The sequence below is a fragment of the Archocentrus centrarchus genome, chromosome 5 (assembly GCF_007364275.1).
Source record: "Archocentrus centrarchus isolate MPI-CPG fArcCen1 chromosome 5, fArcCen1, whole genome shotgun sequence".
NCBI classification, from domain to species: domain Eukaryota; kingdom Metazoa; phylum Chordata; class Actinopteri; order Cichliformes; family Cichlidae; genus Archocentrus; species Archocentrus centrarchus.
Window position 1 is genome coordinate 15,173,676 of NC_044350.1, and position 23,832 is coordinate 15,197,507.

The window sequence follows — 23,832 nt, forward strand, 5'->3', positions numbered from 1 at the left end:
TTTAACAATATTGACTTGGGTGCAAACCACTCGGTGTCTCCTGCCTGGTGCTTCGCAGCGAGTTACTGAAGCCTGTCCTCTCCCGGCTGCCGTCGCCGGTCCAGGGTGTCCGTTAGCGTCCACTTGAGCACCTTCAGTCACCAAAATGGCGAATGTGGTGCTGGAGTTTAAATCTTCTGCCGGTGACTCAGAGCCACAAAGTCGCCCTGTCCTGATCATCGGGCAGCAGACCAACCTGCAGCAGGTCACCTGGAGCCAGATCAAAGGCAAACTCCAGCCGGTTGTTAGCAAAGAGGTAATCTTACGAATGTTAATGGGAGCTCACTGCCGGCTAATGTTAGCGCCACGCTAAGCAAAAGTTAGCAAAAGCTAGCACAGCTAAGTTATCTCTGGACACAGTTAGCTAGCGAAAACCCGTCCCAGGGCCATATCTCTAACCATATCAGTGTAGGCTACTTAGTTAGTGAGCTAACAGTGACAGTAGTGAAGAGACATTTGCAGACTTGACTGTGTATTATTATTATTACTATTATTATTAGTGGGCGAAAAAGTAAATCACGTAATGCCAGTAACTCCTATTTTTCTTACTGGTAGGGTTGTCCGGCTGTCACGACACTACTGTATAATTTTAGGTTAGAAAAGTGGTACTTGAACCCTCGATAGTGGTCAATAACTTTTCCTGGAACAGTGTAGGATGTTACTGCTGGAGCACTACCGAGGGTAAAGTCCCACTCTTCCGTATCCAGATATTAATTGCTTTGTCACTGCAGTATAGCAAACACAATGGGCATACTTTGAATGGAGTTTGTCCAAGGTGCTCCCGATAAGTGATTTGATCACTGGCAGATTTCGTGGATACACACACACACTAATACAGTGAGAATCAGTGAGTGTGACAGTTTTCCAGTTAGAGAGTTTGACTGATTATGTACAATGATTAGCCAAGACATTGTTACCCTGTTCCATGCAGTGCTCTGATTATTCAGGGGTAGGAACTGGTCTTTTGTGTGTGTGTGTGTGTGTGTGTGTGTGTGTGTGTGTGTGTGTCTAAGGTGACAATTGTGAAAGCATCTGTTAACTTGTTAAACTCACATTCCCATCACGTATTGGCTCATTTGATTTTGGTCTGCTGATGAGTGCAAAACTTTGCTTTGTATTGAAATTTATGTGATTCCTTTCCTAAACATCTGGAATAACATGTTTATTGTTAACGTAGGATTATTTTTCAGTGTCAGAGATTGTGTAATTTCCCAGACTGTTTATCATTTGTATTTAGTTTACAAAGAATGAATGAATTAAATGATTTTTTCAGATGTCCTTCAAAGCTTTAATGTCTGTGTGGTGAACCAGAAATGTCAGTTTTGTTTTGTTTTTTGTTTTTTTCTCAGATCTGGCAGGCAGCTCTGAGTACTTTAAACCCAAACCCCACGGACAGCTGCCCGCTGTACCTTAACCATGCTGCAGTGGCCACCCTTCCTTCACGGGTCAGCAGGCACAACAGCCAGTCTTCTGCCCACTTTGTGTCCCGTCTGGTCCGTTCCTGCCTCCCTGGAGGGAATAACCGCTGCATTGTGGTCAGTATCATCAGCCAGAATTATTTTCTCGTATTCTTCAGGGAAATCAGAGGTCACTTATAGCTACAGAACAAATCTGTTCTTTATACATGCATACTGTCCTTTTGTAACTCTCCCTGGGAGTCCTATGGCACTCAAATCTGGGTTACCCAGTGGTGAGGCAGTTTGCTTAAGTGGCTAACATAGGAGCCTGCCTCTCCTCTCCAGATGGTGTGTGAGCGGTCAGATGTGTTTGCGTCCTCTTGTGCCATTGCCAGGGCCTTCCCCATCTTCTCTCGCCGCTCCACATCCTCACGCAGAGCTGAGAAGAAGCATGTAACTGTGGAGTTTTTGATTGTCGGGCAAGACGCCAACCCTCTAGAGGCTGCAGAGCTTGAGGTACTGTTAAGTTTTCGTTTTTAAGTGTCAATGCTGCTCATAAATGGCATATTTGAAACTACTGTAGGGCACCTTGCTGCGGTCTGCCATCACTTAAAGGATTTTGGTTTTCTTCTTTTTATGTTCAGTGTCTTTCTAACGCTGCTGATGGAGTCCGGCTGGCAGCTCGTATTGTGGACACTCCATGCAATGAGATGAACACAGACCACTTTTTAGATGTAAGTGAAACTTTGTCTTTTGCTGAATTTTTGTTGACCTGTAACACCTCACCTTTCCAAGAACACCTGTCCCCATTTTAATTTGCCCATTCATACTTTCTTACATTAGGCTATAAAATGAAGTGAAACTGAGATCGATTCATTGATGGTTGTGACAGAAATTGAAAAGCTTAAGATATTTAGTGGCAGGAATTAACTTGCCAAAATGTAATGCTTTTTATTAATTGCTTGTCAAAAGATGGGACACAATATGTGATCACCCATGACAGGATTTTATATGGAGTCACTGGGGTCAGACTCAAGATCACTGTTACTTAAAATAGGAAAAAAGTGTTCACTCAATAACTGGATGACAACAAACCAGGTTAGTACAGTGCGATGGGCATATTTTGAACTGACTGCACCACTTGCATATCTAACAACATAAATGCTAAGTAGGGGGGCGGGGGGGGTCAAGACCTACTTGTTAAACTAGCTTTAATATTTTACTGCAGCTTTTCATCACAGTCATACATTTATGTTTCAGGAAATCAGGGCTGTGGGATCTGAACTTGGAATCACTCCAGTCATCATTCGTGGAGAGGAACTGAAACAAAGAGGGTTTGGAGGTATGACCTCTGTACATGTCTATGTATGTATGTATGTATTTAGGTTGTATTATGACAGTTCTCCAGAATTGTTGCGTAAAGCTTTTTTGTTGAGCGGACTTTAGCTAGAGAAACTATTTGTGCAACTCTTGATTAAAAGAAGCGGTAAACAAGAAAGTCAGTTGCACTGTTATGCCTGTTTTCAATTGAAGATGCCATATTTCTCAGCTATACACAAATTTACTTATCCTTCAGCTATTAATAATTAAAAGCAGGTGTGGGTAATTAAGAAAATGGGACTGTTATGGAGGGCTCCCCCAATAAGCTGATTTCAGTTCTTCTCAATCTCTTGTGGCCATCAACAACAGTCCCAGTTCCTCATCTCATATCTGGCTATAATAAAGAAATATGGTGTTATTAATTAAAAACTGATATAAGGAACAGTGCCTGACTTTCTTGTGTACCATTTCTTTTAACAAGAGCTGCACAACTAGTTTCTCTAGATCAATTGCACTCTTATGCAGTATTCATAGAGCCCTTGGATCAACCCTTTAGACAAAATGAAGAACTGAAAGGAAATAAAATAAGTAAGGATGATGATGATACGTTATTGATCCCACAATGGGGAAATAATGCCATATAATAGCATTATTTGCAGATGACAGTATAATCCATCTCCAGAATCCAGATTTAACTCTCCCCTTACTCATGTGTATTTTGGTGAATTGTGGTCTGATGTCAGGTTATCATCTGAATGTCTTCAAAATACAAGTTCTCGCCATTAGATTACAGACCATGCAAGGTTATTAGCGGAAATATAAACTGAAGTGGGAAGCTAAATTGATATATTGTGGGTACCTTAATCCCAGATTCTCAGTTTACAGTGTGGGATAAGTTGAACTGAATTTGGGAAAGCCTCAACCTCAAACCAGGTAAAGTGGGAAGGATGGTGTACCACAAAGAGGGGAAAAGTTAATTGTAGAAAACACACTAAAAGTCTGGTGTGACATTGTTGGAGTATATAAACTTAAAGGAGACAGCAAACTCTTAATGTGGCCATCTCAGACCCATATGTTTAGACCTGAAGAGAGAGAAAATACAGTCATAAGATGGAGAGAAAAAGAACCAACAACACACTCAGAAAGGGAAGATGTTTTAAGACATTTCATCAACTTAAAAGAGAATTTGAATTAGAAAATGGAGACCTGTCCAGAGACCCTCAGCTGAAATTCAAAAGGGAAATTTAACAGAACGTCATGAAGTGATTGAAGTGTCAACGGCTGCATACAAACATACCCCTGGAAAATTGGTTTCTAAACTCTTTAGGAGTATGAAAAGTCACAGTGGTTACTCAGTTGTTGTGTTAAAATGAAAAGGGAAACATTGAACTGTCAGAGAATGAGTCCATGTGAGAGACAGCAATCTTCAACTCTAGCTCTAAAAGACGGAAAGAAACATCGAATCCATTTCTTTATTACTCTTCGCATGAAAAATAGACAGACACACCCCAACAGTGCTGGAGTCACACTCACTTTTTTTTGGTCCTGTACTAAAACCTCAGAGTAATATTTTTGGGCCTGATACCCAGTGGCATGATTCAAAGTGAGGACATCTATCTCTTCAAAGCTTTGACTAAAAGGAGTAAGAAATACACTCCATGGAAAAGTTGACTCATTTCTTAAGGACTAAAGCAGGCACCCATAAAAAACTGCAGACCAAATGGACATGAAGACATGAGTCAAAGCCTTAATTTCTATAAAGTCTGAAACCATTGAAAATTGTTATTACTACTGTTTGTTTATTGCTCTATAACCACTTTCTGCTTCCTCTGCTGTTGTATCTTTCCTTGTCAAAGGTAAAATAGATGATTTAAAAAAACAAAGTGTAACTAACTATAACTGTAACTGGTCAGAGTCATTTATGTTGTTTCTTTCTCTACCCCCTCTCAGGTATTTATGGTGTTGGAAAGGCAGCAGAGCATCCTCCTGCATTAGCAGTATTGAGTCACACTCCCGATGGCGCTACACAAACCATTGCATGGGTGGGCAAAGGAATTGTGTATGACACTGGTGGACTCAGCATTAAGGGAAAGGTATGCTCCAGTATCCTATAGAGAAGAGATAATAACTAATCATATATTTAGAAAAATAAATAATCCTGCGGGCAGCACAGTGGCGTGGTGGTTAGCACTACTGCCTATACAATAATATCTAGAAGGTCTGGGTTCGATTCCACCTTGGCCCGGGCTTCTCTCTCCGTGTGGAGTTTGCATGTTCTCCCCATGTCTACGTGGGTTTCCTCCGGGTACTTCGGTTTCTTCCCACAGTCCAAAGACATGCAGTTACTGGGGTTAGGTTACTTGGTCACTCTAAATTGCCCATAGGTGTGAATGAGAGTGTGAATGGTCTCTCTGTGTTGGCCCTGCGACAGGCTGGCGACCTGTACAGGGTGTACCGAGCCCCCCCCCCCGCGACCCTGAAAAGGAGAAGCAGATGGATTGGTGGAAATAATCCTGCATGCCTCACTCAAATATATAAAAAAATATGCAGTGTTATTTGGTTAGCTGATAGGTAAAGATTATGTCTTTAGAAATATAATTTAGGAGGAATAAACATTTTGTTCCAGTTGTTTATCAAGTGGTAAAATGCAACAAAGTCTGGCTTAATCAATGTATTTCACTTTAACAGTGCACTGAGCCACTGAGTCACGGTGTGCTAGCACAGAATTGGTTGTTGTACCTCAAACATTAATTTTCACTGTGATCCTGTGGACCAGCATTTAATTCTACAGCTCAGTGTGTCTGGTGCTTTTCAGTCTGCCACCTTTCAATAAGCTCATCCACTCTCTGGCGGTCTTGGTGATCCTGGAAACCTGCACACTGATCTTTTAGATTAAGCTCTAAGTCACTTCTCAGTAATCTGTTGACAGGTAGTTGCTGTTGCATGCACTAGTTGAGCTAAAAAACTTTTCTTAATGGGCAACTGGGTTACTGTCCTGCTCACTGTAGTCGAGATCCATCACATTTAAATGTTGTTTTTTTTCCCCCACCCCCCTTCATCTAGACGACAATGCCAGGGATGAAAAGAGACTGTGGTGGAGCCGCTGCTATTCTGGGGGCTTTCAAGGCCACCATTAAACAGGTGAGGTGACTAAAGGATCCCACATCAGTGCTCACATCTGCTCAGGCCTCTATCACACAGGCCACACCACCCACCCTGAAATCCACTGGTTGCTAAGAAAACATGAGTATTCCCTGGCTGGTTGATGAGTGGCTGCTGGGTGTTGCTGGGTGAAATCAGCCACAAAGAAAGTGCTGCATTAAAAAGCTCTTTGTGATTGCTTTGGTTGCTAGTAGTTTGCACGGAAGACGCTGACCTGTCTGCAAATGCTCGCTAACTGCTAGTCAAGCAAGAGCAAGATGCAAACTGGAAACAGAGGCTGTTTGCCTTCAGAGTAAAAGTTGTGACTTACCACTGAAGCCAACAAAAGGTGCAGGTTTTACTTTGAAGGTGAATGGGCTCTGTTACCAGTTTGCATCTTGCTCTTAAATTTCATTACCGCTTAGTTGGCTGCAGAAATCTATCGAGCAAAGCGATCCCAAGGATGATTTTAGGTGCAGCACTGTGTGTCAGCAAGCAACCCCCTGCAACCACTCACCAACCAGTCAGAACGCTCATTTTTCCCTAGCAGTTGGTGGTTTTCAGGCAGTCACCAACCACACTTTAGGCCTGTTAGTTACCTCTGTGGCTGTGTGGCTCTAACGTGTCTTTTGATCAGACTCTTTCTGTTTACTTCAGGGCTTTAAGGATAATCTCCACGCAGTGTTTTGTCTCGCAGAGAACTCAGTTGGACCCACAGCCACGCGACCTGATGATATCCACATACTCTATTCTGGAAAGTGAGACTTTTTTTTTTTTTTTAAGTAATAATGTCTCATTTACTTTGGAGTTTTATTTAACACTCGGTATTAAATTACCTGTTTTGAGTTGTACTCGCTGCTCAGTCACTCTCTGTGCCGTCATGGTATGACTGCACACAAACTGTGTCCGATATCATTTTCCAAGCTAAATCGGGAAGAATGAAGGTGGGCCGTGGTATAAATGTTCAGTCTGTTTACTTCTAAAGGTCGGTGGAAATCAACAACACTGATGCAGAGGGCAGGCTGGTGCTGGCTGATGGAGTGGTGTATGCCAGCAAAGACCTGTCAGCTGATATTATTCTGGATATGGCTACACTGACAGGGGCACAGGTGGGTGACTCTTTCTAAACCAACCACAGCAGGTACCCAGATCAGCAAATTTTGTACTGTCAGGCAGGTACTACTTTATAGCTGAAACCTCTTTGTGTCTGTTATTCAGGGAATCTCCACAGGAAAGTACCATGCAGCTGTGATGACAAACAGCGAGCAGTGGGAGGCTGCAGTTGTGCGCGCAGGCCGCAGTAGCGGAGATCTCGCTCACCCTCTGGTCTACTGCCCCGAACTGCACTTTAGTGAGTTCACCTCTGCCATGGCTGACATGAAGAACTCTGTGGCAGTAAGTGGTAAACTCCTCAAATCTACACACATGACAAGACACAATCTAAATCAGACACAAGAAAATCGGAATGACAGAAATTTTATCATCTAATTCAAAACAGGCTCAGTCCCATGGCTGAAGTGTAGCAGCCTGGGTTTGAGTCCCACCTGCGGCTCTTTTGCTGCATATCCTCCCCTTCTCTCTGTCCTCCTCCTTCCTGTCCACTCTTCACTGCCACATTGTCACATAAAGGCAAAAAATATCTTTAAAAAAAAAAAAAAGTCTCATTAAGCAGGTCTCTATGGAAGGGTGGCTGTCAAGAAGCCATTCTTACAGAAGGGAAATGGGGAGAATAGGCTGAAGTAGATTACACAAGAACTGAACTGAAAATCAGTGGCAACAGCTTTTATGTCAAAGTTAGACTCATCACTCCTTTTTTTGGTTCAAATCATTATCATTATGTACAGAGGAGTTCAATAGAGAGATACGACTGTGAGTGTTTGCAGCCATCTGTAAAACACTGTCAACGCTCTGTCATGGTTTGGGGCTGCATTTCAGCCAGTGGTGTTGGGGATCTTGTCAAAATTGATGTAATTATGAACACAGAAAAGTAGTTAGATTTTGTTCCACCATGCATTGCCGTCTGGAAAACATCAGATTGGCAGCAGCTTCATTTTTCAACATGACAATGATCCCAAACACGCTGCCAATACAGTGAGAACATACCTGGATTGAAAAACACTCAGTGAGAACACTATCAGTCATAGATTGGCCTCTCCAGAGTCCAGTGACCGAAGTCCTTTGACACTGACAAAGTCTGGGAGATGTGACTCTTGTAAGTGACATTACACAATCAGCTGGAGAGATGTGAGCTCAGTCATTTGGAGTTGTTACCACACACAAAACCAATTATCTTTGCTAAAGAGGAGAAAGCAAACAAAATACAACCCCAGAAGATTCTGTAAACTAAATGGTTTTGTAAATTTTGTGTGCCAGGGTGTCAATAACCAGTGTGACCAAATAGTTTTCTAGTAGTTCACACATTAATTTTCTCTCTTATATGGTAAAATTTTTGCTGCTTAATTCCGCTGTCATTAAGGAGATCAGCATAGCAACAGTATGCACAAACAGTAGTTTTCTGTGCTCATATCAGAGCTTTCAGTACTGTCAGAGTGGCACCTGAACACTTGAGTATATCTTATTTGGAACTTGACTTTTTTACTTACAGAAACAGTCCACAAGTACTATAGAAAATGTGGGTTGACTCTTAAACCAATGCTTATGTCCCAAAGTACAAAACAAAATAAAGAAACAAAACAAGGATACATGCAAAGCTTTCAGAGTCTTTCATGATTTTCCAACATTTCCAAAGGTTGTCCTTCTAGGTGCACTTCTGAAAGTCCAAATTTAAAAAGATGGGGATTTCTGTATAATAATTCTATGTGGTTCCTCTGAATAGCTCTGATATATATTTAAGTAGTGTGTTTTGTGTTTGTTTTTTAATGGCTGTTATAATTAATTTAAGGTTGGTTGCTGAGGTATGTGTGTTCTTGCATTGACAGGATCGAGAGAATGCCCAGAGCTCCTGTGCTGGCCTCTTTATTGCATCTCACCTGGGCTTTGATTGGTCTGGTGTGTGGGTCCATGTTGACATTGCCTCTCCTGTTCATGCTGTGAGTACCTGATGCTTTGCTGTGTAGATAACTTTAAATAAATCAGTATGTTGCTTGATTGTGTTATAGAATAGAATAGAATAGAATAGCGTTTTTATTGTCACTGATAAAAACAATGCAAGAACAATGTTAAAACAGTGAAATGCAGTTTAGCATCCCCTCTGCGACAGTGATTTAAAAAAAAAAAACTGTGCATATGCAAAACAACAATAAATAAATAAATTAAAGTAAATATATCAACACTAGGAAAAAGTAGAACATGCTTAAGATTGTTTAAAGTGACGTGTGCAATCGGTGGTGAGCTGGCGGGAGGGGGTTGGGGTTGGGGTGGAGTTCACTGATTGTCCATTCGAATCAATGATTGTCCATTAATTCCACTGTTTGCCCATCAGGGTGGATAGGTTGGCTGAAGGTGGGGGATTGATGGCTTTCACAGCCTGAGGGAAGAAGCTGTGTTTCAGCCTGTTTGTGTTTACCTTTAATTGTCTGAATTAATTGTAGTAGTCAGGAAACCGAGGCTGGTTTTTTCTTCCTAGCAAGGTAGAGGCTTTTGTGTATCACTAATAATAAAACGCAGTGCACTGAAAACCACCGCTGCAGCATGTTCATGAATAGAACCTGGTTGCTGTGAATGACTGATTTAGTAAGTCAGTACAAGTTTTTCAGTTGTACTACTGTTTACCCACACTGCTGCCATCTTGAGTTGTGAAGCTGGGGTTCGTGGGGCTTCTCTGACTTTGAGTGGGAAATTTCGACTTAGGCAGGCATTCCAGTTGGAAATTCCAACTTGGAACTCAGAATTTCCAACTTCCTGCTTCAAAAAGAACACGGCATATTTTCTGCTTACTAGCTTGACAGCATACTTCAAGTTCAAGATGGGTATTGTAGTGGCTCACTAAACTTGTTCAGATTGCTGGCTTCATTGCTCCTGCTCACATTTATATATGTGTGTATGTAGAGCGTGCAAAGCCATCTTTTGACGTAAGACTTCCAGCTGTTTACATGTTGAATTTGTTCTTATTTTTTTCACTACAAAGTGATGGTTAAGAAGAATACAGATTTAGCAGCAGCAATATTAGAAAATGTTGTGTTACTTTGGAACAACTGGGGTCGGTATGAACTATGACTAAAGTAAGGAAGTCAGCTGAATGAGGAAGTTGGCACCAAACACCACTGTAAAGCCTCACATGACCTGTCAGTTAAACATTAAAGAAACCTTTAACTAAGCATATAAAACAAAATGTGCAAACTTTGCAAGCATGAGTAAAGCTGAGAGGAGCATACGCTCTGATTTACAATCTCACTCAGACTTGACCATTATTGACCAAACTGTCCAGCCAAGTCATCCCAGTGAAATGAAATTTTTTTTTTTTTTTTTTTTTAAAGCCTGTCATGTCCGGCAGTTTTCGCAATCAGAATATGATCCAAATGCTCTGGTGTACCAAATATATTTGCTTTTCCAAGAATAGCTCTGTAAGTTTTCCAATAGGCTACTCTTGTTAATGTTTGTATTTTAATTTAATTTTATTTATTTACACCAGGCTTGACAGGTAGAAAGGAAAGGGTAGGAAAAAAGAGTGAGAAAGAGAAAAGAAAAATAGAAAAGAAAAAAACAAAACAAAAATGAAATGAAATGAAATATTTTCAATGAGATGGGGCATGCAGAACAGGAGTCACATGGGTGGCAGTAAATGTCTTACAGCATACAGTCAGTAGGAGGTCCGTTGTATCAGAGATGTGCACACAGTTGTCTGGTTTCCTTGTTGCACAGAAACTAGAGGTGCTGGTTTCTGATGTTTGGTTCTTCAATCACTGTGAACTCACTGTTGTTTTTGAAGAGATCAAGATAATCTGAGGTTACTGGTTGTGACTGTGTACTTTTTGTATTTTGTTTTTTTAGTTCAAACATGTTTCTAGAAGTTCCCCGCAGGTGGTTACCTGATACTCTGTCATGTGATTCAGCTCATAAAGAGGAGTGGCTTTCTCCATATTTGTCATTTTTATATTTAGAAATGGATTTAACAGCTTTATTGTGGCAACCTTTTATGATCAACTGAAGATTTTAGCAACAATAACTGAATGGTGTAATAACTGTAATACCAGTGTAATAACTGTGCGACTTGAGGATTATGATACCGGTTTTTATCATCTGTTCGTGTCTGCGCAGGGGGAGCGTGCCACGGGATTTGGTGTTGCTCTGCTCATGGCCCTGTTTGGTCAGGCATCCGATGACTCCATGCTGAACCAAGTTTCTCCTCTGGGCGCACCCGCCAACATGTCCGAAGACCGCATGGAACGTGACTGCAAGCGACGAAGACTGGTGTAAAAATGACACGGTTCACTCCCTGACTGCTCCTGTGCCACCACACACTCAAACTGTTAAAGCAAGTGCTTGTCAAATTTAGAGTTAAAATTTAGAGTTAAAATGTTTAAAGCCGAGTTGGCATTCTGCGTTTGACATCACTCAAACAGGATAAAGTAAATCAAATGTATAGATGATTGTGATCAAACACAGGCCCTCATTTGTCCTCATTACTTGGTACAGTACAAGGTGCGCTGATCAACTCCTGAGCTTTTTCATTATTCAGTTCATTGATTATATTAAAACCTAAGCAAAGTGGGTTATTTTAATTCAGTATTTTTGTTTTTTTAACAGATTCTACAGTTAATGCAGTTTAAAAATTTTACCTCGTACCTCAAATATTGCTTTCAAATGTCCACTTTATCAGTAGGAATTTCATGTTTTATGCAAATCAAGGTTTATGCCGTACATGTTTTGTTTAAAAGTTATGAAGATTACTGGATCAAGATCAGTAAAGATAGATGTGTTTTTGGTAACCGCTTTGTATTCACCCTATGTATCTTTGGACTGCCTAATCTCTGGACCAAAATGAGTGCTCACTGCACTTTTTAGCGGTTTCATAATGTCAGATGACTGGTGACATGCCTTGTCAGCATAAAACACACCAGATGTTAACTGTAAGTTGAAGTATTAGTTTCCAGCACGTTTATTTTCCATTCATATGACAGTGTTGTCCTTCAATAAAGGCGGTGCCAGCTGTCCTCTGTGTGCCTGTAGAGTCATTCACTACAAAGCCGACAGCAAACTCTGTAAACCGGTGTAGCTGAAGGCTTTTGGTTTAAATAAATGGTAGTTGGGACCTGAAAATATTTCCTCACATATCAGCACAATCAATACAACCAAATGTGCAAAGTTCTTCTTGTTTGTCATGTGGTTTGCTGTGTCTGCGTCTTGTAGCAGACACAGCAAAAAAAATAGCCAAAAAGATACCATTCAACTCAGTTTTATTTGAAACCCCCCAATTTACAGTCATCTCAAGGAGACACTGTTCAGCTGCTCACCTGCTCAGCCACTCACATGGCAGCAACTCAGTGCATTTAGGTAAATAGACATGATCAAGACAACCTGCTGAAGTTCAAACTGAACATTGGCATGGGGAAGAAACGTGATGTAAGTAATTTGAATGTGGCACTGTTGGTGCCAGACTGGTTGGTCTGAGTTTTTCAGAAATTGCTGATCTATGGGGATTTTCCTACACAATCATCTCTATGGTTTACAGAGAATGGTCTGAAAAAGAGAAAATATCCAGTTACCTTATTGATGTTAGAGGAGAATTGCCAGGATTTGGTGTAAACAACATGAAAGCATGAATCTATCCTACCTTGTATCAGCAGTTCAGTCTGCTGGTGGTGGTGATGATGGTGTAATGTGTGGGGGATATTTCTTGGTACATTTTGGGCCCTTAGTACCAACTGAGCATCATTTAAATAGCACAGCCTATCTGAGTATTGTTGCTGACTTTGTCCATGACTTGATGATTTTCACTGTTATCACAGCACTGTTAAAACTGAGCTGCACTACCACTGTGACACCAAGGGGATAGCTTTGTGTAACCACGATGAGGTTGCAAATGCAACATAGTAAATATATTTAATGTATACAATACACGGTACTTAATATGTTGTTTCTGTCACTTTTCTTGTGTTGCAGTTTTAAGGTTTTAGTGATTAAGGAGTTTACCTTGCTAATTAAGAATAATAATACATTTTAGTTATATTGTGGGGGGTGGGGGACTTTGGGCAACGCGTTTCCCAGCTTAATCTGTACTGCAGGCTAAGTTATATCATTGCCTGGACCTGATGTTTTTGTTATCTGTGATGTGTTCATGACTTGTGATTTCCTCGTAAAGCACGTGGGGCGGGGTCATGTGACTAGTGTCGGCGCCGGTTGATCAGTGTTAAGTTCGCCCACCCAAACTCATTATTAGGGTGTTTTTCCTCCGAGTAGCTCCGTGTCCCGTCACTAAAACCCTACTCGGTGTCACAGATGGCTCTCACAGTCGTGGTGGTTGTGCTGTTTTCGGCCGTGCTATCCGAGGTATCGGCCGGAGTGTTTTTTAAGCAGAAGGAGCCATGCTATGTCCCCTCACCACGGAGGAAAGACGGCTTTGGACTGCGGTAAGTTCAACACAGGTTTATGCTGCCTTTTAAATAAAACTTACCAAAAGAGTTATAAAGTATGAAGCGAAGCGGATTATATTATGTAAGTAGCTAGCTGAGGTTAGCAACAAGCACACGTTAGCGAAACTGTTTTTCTAAATAACCTTAACTGACAAGTTATAGTTTCATATTAATTCTTAACCATTAATTCTTTCACAAATTTGACTAAATATAAACGCGCCTAATGTAGATTAAATGGAAACATGAGACAGTTCAAAACATTAGTTTCAATTTCTCTTAGTTTTTTCCAGTGAAAAACTTGTTCTCTCTTTCTGCCTTTGGGAGTCTCGAGATTTGGCCTTTCAGTTCACGGAAGTTACCTGCTCTTGTTTTCCCCTGCAGCTCGGCTCTCAACCCTCAAAGACTAGAACACCTACATTTTTAGTTACCATCCAAATACTAACAGTTACTGCAATATTTTATTTCAGGTATGTTTTATTATTTCAGGTGTCTCCAAGCTAAATCTAAGCCTTTTATGTGAAATTAAAAACGATAACATGAAGCTATTAAAAGATAAAACTGAGATATTTAGTTTGAACTTAAACTGATTTTAGGTCAGTGCAAATATAGATATTGGATGTGTTAATGATGCATGTACACTGCTGTGCAAAACTCTCTAGCCACCCCTCATTTCTTTACATTTTTCTTCCAAGGAGTCAAACTTTCTTGGAGTTTTTTTTTTTTTTTAAAGTGGACTTGAACAATAGTTCTCCAGGCTTTGTGAGGACTTTCAAAGGTTTTCTTTGGACATTGGTTGCTTTTTCCGTCATTTTAAGTCCAGTCTTTGTACCCGACCATTTTTAGAGGAATGTTTTTTGTTTAAGCCATCCATTAAACACTACCAATCATTCAAGCATAAAAAAGCCACCTTACTCAAGGGAACCAATTCTATGTTTACACACAACAGACAACTTAGAAAAGAGCCAATGTTACTAGCAGCCTGTCATTGAAACATCATTTGTTCAGTTGTTTCTTTAGTTGAATCTATGGAGAGAAACCCCCCCCCCCCCCCCCCCCCCCCACACACACACACACACACACACACAGGTAACACAATTTGACTGTCATACGATAGCATTTTTGGACCAAAAATACTATTTATCCATTTTTAAGTTTCATTTCATTTTCAAGAAACTGGACAAGTCAAGGACAAAAGAAGAATTACTGTATTTCCATTTATGTTTGCACGTTTCATTAAATTACTGCAACCACTTCCCATTTTCCAAGCAAAATATAAAGAAGTGAGGGGTGGCTCAAGACTTTTGCATATGAATGTAACTGCTGCGTGAACAGTAGTACTTGGTAAGAATTGAGAGAGGACACCATATCAGTCTCCTCATTTGGTACTGCAGCTGTGACCCTGTCTGAGGTTTTGCACGTCAGAGACGTGAGAATAAAAATTCCTCTGCATGTTGACTTTAAAATATATTTTTAAAGACAGGAAATGAAACAGACAAGCAAGAAAAGCTTTACACAAACTTAATATGTTGTAGCTGAAGTACAGCCCAGTCTAAGGGAGACAGCCAATTTATATGTAAGAATGTCTGCAACAGATTTAGCAGAAAAACATTTAAATGCAAATTAAATTTAAAAAATGGTATTAAGTAATACCGTTGAATGTACAATTAAATAATCATTTAGGGCTGTAAGTAACAGAACACAAGGACCTCCTGAGATTGCTTGTTTTGTCCTAACAAAAATCCCAAACTGAGGCACAACATACAGTGACGTAAAACTGCAAAAAGTGATCACTTTTGACGGGAAGCTGGGACTTCAAACTTAAACACAAGATTGATCCAGTAACTGTGTGTACGGAGTGTGTTGCTGACGGCACGTGTGTTCACAGGACCGTACCTCGTCCCCACGAGTATTTAAACATTTCTGATCTGCCCAAGTCGTGGGACTGGAGGAACATCAATGGCACCAACTACGTCAGCACTACTCGCAACCAGCACATACCCCAGTACTGTGGCTCCTGCTGGGCACATGGCAGCACCAGTGCCATGGCAGGTATGACTCAGCAAAGTTCAACTATTCAGGCTTAATCGCTGTCATGTTGTACATCACAAGATCATGACACAGGTTTGGTAGTTTCACTTCTTCTTTCCCTAGAAGGGACAGTGGTGAACACAAAGTGACGGCTGCTATTTATTTCTCATTTGCATGAAAGCTTTATATGTTTTTTTTCCCCTTCAGATCGCATCAACATTAAGCGGAAAGCAGTGTGGCCGTCTGCCTATCTGTCTGTGCAGAATGTGATCGACTGCGGTGACGCCGGATCGTGCCATGGAGGAGATCACAGTGGAGTTTGGGAGTATGCTAACACACACGGGATCCCAGATGAGACCTGCAACAACTACCAGGCTATAGATCAGGGTAATTCTTTTTATGGCTTACATGGAAACAAACATGCACCAGTGTGGCCACGTTTACTCTATGCTAAGCTAGGAAAGCCTGTCTTGGCTCAGGGCACTCCTGCAAAACAGATGAATGCTTGCTTATTACCAAACCCCTGATCAGTCAGGAATAGGTGTGCTTCTTAACATTAAAAGCTATTTATACAATGTCGGCTAAAATGCACAAGATTGACTTTTACTGTATTTCACTAAGTGCTTAGGACCAGGTAGGCAGACTCCTTAAAATATGCAGTAATTCAGATCAGTGAACTTTATGGAAAGATTTCATCATAATGTGATACAGGACAGTAAATTTAGGTTTTTATTGCCAAAGTGTTCCCCATGTCCCTGTGGAAAGCTGTGAGGCTGAACTATGTATGTTCTGTGTTTCTCTCTAAAGATTGTGATCCATTCAACCAATGTGGCACCTGCACCACTTTTGGAGTGTGCAATATTGTGAAGAACTACACTCTGTGGAAGGTGGGAGACTACGGCTCAGTCAGCGGGAGAGAGAAGATGATGGCAGAGATTTACGCTAATGGACCGATCAGGTTTGCAGCTTTTTCATATGTTTTTAAAAACTGAAAATTCAAGTGTAATAATAAACCACATCCCAGATATCCCAAACATACAATGCACACTACTCTGGCCCAGACCATTTCTTGCAGGTTTTTCCATACTTTCCTGTCTAATAAAGGCTAAAAAGTCAAAATTAAATCTTTTAAAAAAGAGAGTGAAAATTTGTTCCAGAAAAGCTAATCTTTTATAACCACGTAATTTTTAAAAAAGTATTGCTCAATTGTCTTTTCTCCCTCTGAAGCATTGGTTCCATTTTACAGTCTATTTCCACTCAACACACATTCTGAAGCAGGTATTAAACATAGAGTATAATGATCAGTGTGGTTACCATAAGCACATTATATAAGAATGTATTATGTAGTGTGATCTGGTACTAAATACGGTGCAGCTAGAATACTAACTTGTGCATTTCCCATGCATCTGAATTTAAAGGATCTGTGGCTTAAAATCACTTGTCTCAGCATTTGTCCAGTGTTTCCTCTAAAAGCACTCAGTTATCTGCTGCATAAATGTTGACAGTGCAGCAGAACATTAACCTTGTTCCTGTGCAGGTCTACATAACAGTGGCTGATTTTTATGTATTTATTTATTTTTCTAGCTGCGGGATTATGGCCACAGATAAGTTGGATGCATACACTGGAGGTCTCTACTCTGAATACCAGGAGTACCCTTCCATCAACCACATTCTGTCAGTGGTAGGATGGGGAGTGGAAGACGATGTGGAATATTGGGTCGTCCGCAACTCCTGGGGAGAGCCGTGGGTGAGTTGTTGTTTGGTGACCAAAACAATGATTGATATATATATATAACATACATACATAAATAAATCTTGGTTTCTTCATCATATTTTTGCCTTAGGGTGAAAAGGGCTGGCTCAGGATTGTGACCAGTGCCTATAAGGGAGGAAGTGGCAGTACATACAACCTGGCCATAGAGGAGGACTGCATGTACGGAGACCCAATTGTGCCTAAAAACTACCTCTAGACGAGCCCAGGGTCAGATTGTCAGTAGACGCTCTGATGTCGTCCTGTGTGTAGCAAATGAAAGCTTTTTATGTTTTAATGTTGAAAAGGGAAAAAGTTCAGGTTCTTTTTTGTTTTTAGAGTACAATTTTTTTTTTTTTAACTAGTAATCTTTGCCAGGGTCTTCCAGCTGAATATCGAACTTGCTTACACTGATGCAAACTGATTATCACAGAGAGTTCTGCAGGCTGTTTAAGAGATGTAAACTTTTAAAAGATTTTAACAGAAAGAGAGGAGTGATGTATATCAGTCTGACACAAACTTTTGTGCTATAGAAAAATCCAAGCCATGCAATAGTCATCAGAGTAAACTAAGAGTTTTGATTTTTAAGTTGTAAATTCAGTGATTCAACCAAAGAAAGCAGTTTACTGACAATGTTGCACTACACAATGATGGATGCAAGAATTGAAATGAACTTTGTGTGCCTTTGTGTACAGTTTAAGTCGAATATGGAATTGTGTAATTTGGTGTTTGTTTTCACACTGAACAATCTGTACCAGAAATATTTCAATGTAAGGATTTTTTTTTTTTGTTTGTTTTTAAATACAAACTGCCAATAAACACTTCAGCTGTCTTTTGAGTGTCAGTCACTCTGAAATGTATTTAAAGCTTTTGCAAAGTTATCAACACCACATGAATGCTCTTCATATCAGCACTGATACACAACCGGAAAAAGATACATAAAGGTAAAATATGTTAAAAAAAAAAAAATTTATATTCCATTTCTCCTGTTAAGTAACAGAAATCAAGTCTATTTTGAACTTGAATGCATGCTTTCAAATCAGGTATATCTCAGCTGGAAATCTGAAGGACAGCATACAGGTGATTGTCACTGAGAGAGGATCTGTACCTGGATTTGTTCAACTTCATCACTGAAAATATTCACATATGAAGATCCACAGAGAACAAACATCTTCATTATTGGCGTGTGTGTAAGAGTGTTGCTTCCCAGTTGGTTTGAAAGACACTGCAACTTTCTTTCAAAAGCCTTCACCAGGCTGTACTTTTCACTTGCAAATAGGCCCTTGCCTTGCTCTTTGGTATTTAGTTCATTCATTGGTGCAGTCACACCAGGCTGAGCCACCTGACAGCTGTGTAGTAGCCTATGTCACCAGGTCCAGGCTCAGGCTCCTCCAAAAGTGCGACAGTCTGCGATTCAGTGCTCCTGATAAGGTTAACCATTTTAGTTACAAGATCAAAAACATGGTGATTTTAATACACTGCTCAAAAAAAATAAAGGGAACACTTAAACAACACAATATAACTCCAAGTAAATCAAACTTCTGTGAAATCAAACTGTCCACTTAGGAAGCAACACTGATTGACAATCAATTTCACATGCTGTAGTGCAAATGGAATAGACAACAGATGGAAATTATTGGCAATTAGCAAGACACACTCAAAAAGGAGTGGTTCTGCAGGTGGGGACCACAGACTAGTGATGAGAAAAAGAAGCTTTTGTGAAGCACTGAACCACTTGAGCCAAATGGTTCGAAAATAGTTTAATTACTCGAAGCTTCAATTATAGCGCCCTCTCCTGGAAAAGTGCAATGCTTTCAATTACACACCTGCATGCACAGGCTCACACACCTCAATGATCTGAAGCATCTTTGCATTGTTTGAGGCACACACAAGGGGCGGAGCTTCTAGAGGGGCTGGGAGGGGCTAGCGGGGGCCCGGATGGGAGAGAGGAGAGGAGAATAAGATTTCAGGTAGCCAGGTCTCTGTCACGTCCGAGGCGAGGTGGAGAAGGAAGACCCTGTCTTGATTATATCGCAATATGCATGGCTCAATGTGCACAGTATACAACCCACTATACATCACCCATCATTCATGTTTTACATGGGGGTTTTAAAGGTTGCCACAGTCAGGACTGAGTCATGGTTGCTCAAAACTTTACAAGACCGACTGACTTTAGTGATGTAGTAGGTGTAAAATATTGAATAAGATGTTGTACTGCATGGCTGGCTTTATTTTCACGCTAAAGGCCCTTTCACACCGGATGCGTTGCGTAAAAACGCCATGAAATTTCGAATCTTTCGGATGTGAACTTGTCGTGTAACCTATATACACACCGGACGCGCTGCGTTTTTGCGAATAAATCAGAGCGCTGCATTTAGCAACATGCGAGTTCATAGCTCAAAACGCGCACTGATGTACTGAATATACAGTGATGTGGGAACAGTAAACTCGTACTATTTTACCTCAGACACACAGCTACACGCTGTTCTGAGTCAGTCGGCTCTCTGAAATTATTCTCTGCCTCCTCACATGTGATCCCAACTCTGTCAACAACAACTGCCCACTGATGATATGAAATGTGCGCGAAAGCATCCGTGATGCAGCTTCAACTCCTGGATCAAACCATGAAACTCTCCCTGCTGCCGCTTTCTAATGTGTTGGATGAACCCAGAATCTCTTTTTCTTCCTTCTCTTGTTTAGAAAAACCACAACCTCATTACATCATCGTTTGATGTCGGCTTCCTTTCTTTCACAGTGCCTTTTATGGGGGCAATTTAGTCGCAAAAAGGCAGCGCGTCCGGTGTGTATGTAGGTTACACGACAGGTTCGCATCCGAAAGATTCGGAATTTCATGGCGTTTTTACGCAGCGCATCCGGTGTGAAACGGCCCTTAAAGGCCTTAAGTGGAGCATTTTTACGGACTAAGCTAACATGAGTGGCACTTCATAACATACACATTCCCGCTGTTCTGGGCATGTGTATGTTATAAAATGATGTTATGATGAGCTTTATTATTTGGGTATAAAGGGCCCGGCCATTTGCCCCGCCCCCGGCCCGGCTCTGATTTGTTCCGCTAGTGGTTGGTAGAGCAGGTTATCTAATTGGAAGGTTGGTGGTTCGATTCTGGGCTGCATGCCAAAGTATCCTTGGGCAAGATACTGAACCCCAAGTTGCTCTCCGACACAAGCGTTGGAGTGTGAATGTTAGATAATATGCACTTGAGTATTCAATTAGTGTAGAAAAGCACTATATAAGAACTAGCATTTACAAATGCTGGGTCCTGATGGACAAATCATTTCCTCATCCTTGCTATGAAGTTTTTTTTTTTTTAAATCATAATAAGGTATGTGATACTGTAATCACAGGCAGACAGGAGTACAAACAATTCAGAACTTCCTTTCCCCCCCAGTATTAAAGTAATCCTTCCACTGCTACACAGCAAAAAATAATTGATAGTTAATTTGACCAACTTTATTTTCCAAATTGTAAATAAATATGGGATAAAACAGCATTTATATTGCTGCAATAGTGTGACTCACTTTAACACAATAAACTGAACCTTGGCAGCATAACTAAGTGATGGTTCAGGACCGCCTGACCCAGCATATCTATAAGCTTTATCAAAAAGGAAAGTTTTAAGTCATGTGGCTTCTGCAAAAATTTCCTCTATCTCTAAAAAACACATTTGTAACAAAGTTTATGAAACCATTACAACTGAAAGCCAAGAGAATATAATATGACACCTTGTAATTGAGTGGAACGTCCTTTTGAGCTTTTGTATTATCTGCTGTGAGGAGTCTGTAAACTTCAGGTAGGCATTATTAACAGGATAGTCATTCTGCAGGTAGCTCATATTACATTGTAGAAAATAATAGTGGAAATGGGATGAGTAGAATGGGAAGCAGAGCCTCCAGCTTTCAGGCCCCTCTTCTGTGGAACCAGCTCCCAGATTGGATTCAGGAGACAGACACCCTCTCTATTTTTAAGATTAGGCTTATAGTTAGGGCTGGATCAGGTGACCCTGAACCACCCCTTAGTTACGCTGCTATAGGCTTAGGCTGCTGGGGGGGTTCCCATAATGCACTGTTTCTTTTCATTCACCTTATTTACTTTGTTTATACTTCACTCTGTATTTAATTATTAATTATTATTAATCTCCATCTCTCTTCCACAGCATGTCTTTTTTTCTCTCCCCTCAGCCCCAACCGGTCGCGGCAGATGACTGCCCCTCCCTGAGCCTGGTTCTGCTGGAGGTTTCTTCCTGTTAAAAGGGAGTTTTTCCTTTCCACTGTCACCAAGTGCTGCTCATAGGGGGTCGTTTTGACTGTTGGGTTTTCTCTGTATTATTGTAGGGTCTTTACCGCAATACAAAGTACCTTGAAGTGACTGTTTGTTGTGATTTGGCGCTATATATAAATAAAATTGAATTAAATTGATGGTGCAATCACACTGTGTGTGTGTGTGTGTGTGTGTGTGTGTGTGTGTGTGTGTGTGTGTGTGTGTGTGTAAAATGGAAAATTCTTAATCACATTCTTTGTTATATCAGATAGAAAGTGAAAACTTCAGAGGGCCAGCATATATGAATATCTCTGAATGCTCTAACTCTGCTGGCATCATCTGTCATCACTGCATTGATGTGACATTTGAAGCTATTCATGCCTGATACAGCCACAACAACCAAGAGAAAAATACTCATTTTTTTCATCTATCACTGTGTAGTGATGGATGAAAGTAGTTAACACCACACACTGAAAACACACCGTTACATTTGACCTTCTTCAGGTTGAATCGTGTGAAAAAGTATAATCACTGCTTACTCATTAATCATGAATTAATCTGTGCTTATTAGACTATATTTACACCTCAATTACACAAAAGCAAACACTGGAAGGTAATTAGCATGGGAGTGTTTAAAGTTATCTAAATTTTTATAACAAGCATCATTAAACACTGGACTATCATACACATTGCCCTCTGAAAGTATTAGAGCAGTGAGGCCGGTCCCTTTATTTTTGCTGTAGACTGGAAACATTTGGGTTTGACACCAAAAATAAATCAATCAATCAAGAGATCAACATCTCAGCTTTTATCTCCAGGTAGGTATGTTTGGGATTATGAGCAGATTGTTTCTTTCTATAATTTTGGTAAAACTTCATCTTTTTTTCATCACACCATAAAGTCAGAATTTCTGAGGCTTGTCTCTGTAAATCTTGATTGATTTTCCATCGTCTCTCAGCATCAGGATTGCTTGTTTTTCACCCACAGACAGCTCTCCGGTTTTCATGTTGGTTCCTCTTCTAACTGTAAATGCAGTCTGCACAGGCAAAACCCAAATCTGAAACTGAGCGTAGACATTCAGCACTATTTATAGTTTGAATAATCAATGTAACAGGACACAGCTGGACAACAAAACACACCTGTCAGCCACATGTTCCAATGAAAAACGGGTGGGTTCAGACAAAAGCTGCTATCTTCTGAACTGTGAATTAGATCCAGATGGAAATACCTGGAAATGAAAGCTGAGATGTTGATCTTTAACATTTGCAGCAGTGATATTAATCCATGTGACACTGATGGGAAACACATTTCTGCAGAATAATTACTTTTACTTTTGATATTTTATGTAGTTTGCCAGTAATACAGTTTCATGTGTAGTGAGGTGTTTTTAGAGTTCTGTTGCTACTTTTGCTGAACAGCTCCATCCACCACTCATCACTGTCAGCTAATAGTAAATATTTAGATTAGACTAAAACAATTCTTAAGCCAGGAATTAATGCAGAAATGAGAGGACAGTAAGGAGTGCAGAAAGCAGGCCATCAGCATGCATGAAAGAATAAAAGACAGAGGGCACAAAAAAGGTATTTAAAGTGGTCCAGCTTGTGTTGTTAAACAGCCCTTGGTTCCAGGTGAGTGAGTAGGGGACCACTGATGCCCCCTAGCTTTGAAAAGAGGAAGCAGTCACACAAAACATGATGGGTCATGTGCTTACCATAAGGATTTAGTGATTTCAATAAAGTTTGGCTGAAAAAGCTTAAAGTGATTTCTAGAATAGAAAGATTTTAAGTCAGAGTGGAAAAGGTTGTTAGATAGTTCTTAGGCCACTCCCACATTTCATTATTTTTAATTTACTTCTGTACTCTCCTTATACTTTCTAATAAAGGGTTATAAGTAATTAAAGCGGAACGAAAAAAAAAATACGTAAAATAAACCCTTGTAGAAGAAAAAAAAAACAAAGCAAAAACTGAAACAATCTGCTAAAATAATGTCGTCAACTGTTTTACATAAATAGCTTCAGGGGCTTTGGTGGATTTTGAGATTCTGAGTTCACCACCTCTAGTGTTGTATTTGCATTGAAAACTTATTAAATCTGCCCATGACAAATACCCTGTTATTAAAAGACTAAAACTAACAATGAAACCAGCAAAGCCACCCTGGAAACAAATTGAAAACAAAAATTCAAAATTACATGAAAAAAATATGAAATTCTTTTTGTTTTGTAAACTGTGGCAGAGTATGCATCACTCATCAGATTGCATTAGTCACAATGTAAACACAGGTGTGTGACTACACATGCAGAAAGTGTGCAATCACCTGATAGAGTATTTCAGTTAGCTGTTGTGTAAAT

The 23,832-nt window shown here is 40.3% G+C and overlaps 2 protein-coding genes across 2 annotated transcripts; both read left to right on the top strand.

Annotated features, from left to right (window-relative positions):
- Positions 1-95: 95 nt before the first annotated feature.
- On the top strand, positions 96-12,010 carry npepl1 (aminopeptidase like 1). Its single transcript, XM_030728981.1, has 12 exons — positions 96-295; positions 1,389-1,574; positions 1,782-1,952; positions 2,081-2,170; positions 2,697-2,778; positions 4,707-4,849; positions 5,820-5,897; positions 6,555-6,655; positions 6,883-7,006; positions 7,116-7,292; positions 8,837-8,947; positions 11,115-12,010. The coding sequence occupies exons 1-12, from the start codon at positions 146-148 to the stop codon at positions 11,271-11,273; spliced, it is 1,572 nt and encodes a 523-aa protein (XP_030584841.1). The 5' UTR covers positions 96-145; the 3' UTR covers positions 11,274-12,010.
- Positions 12,011-13,176: 1,166 nt separating this feature from the next.
- On the top strand, positions 13,177-18,041 carry LOC115780042 (cathepsin Z). The gene is made up of 6 exons (XM_030728982.1): positions 13,177-13,426; positions 15,315-15,478; positions 15,665-15,844; positions 16,265-16,415; positions 17,042-17,204; positions 17,302-18,041. Exons 1-6 carry the CDS (start codon positions 13,296-13,298, stop codon positions 17,425-17,427), a joined length of 915 nt encoding a protein of 304 aa, XP_030584842.1. The 5' UTR covers positions 13,177-13,295; the 3' UTR covers positions 17,428-18,041.
- The last annotated feature ends 5,791 nt before the right edge of the window (positions 18,042-23,832 follow it).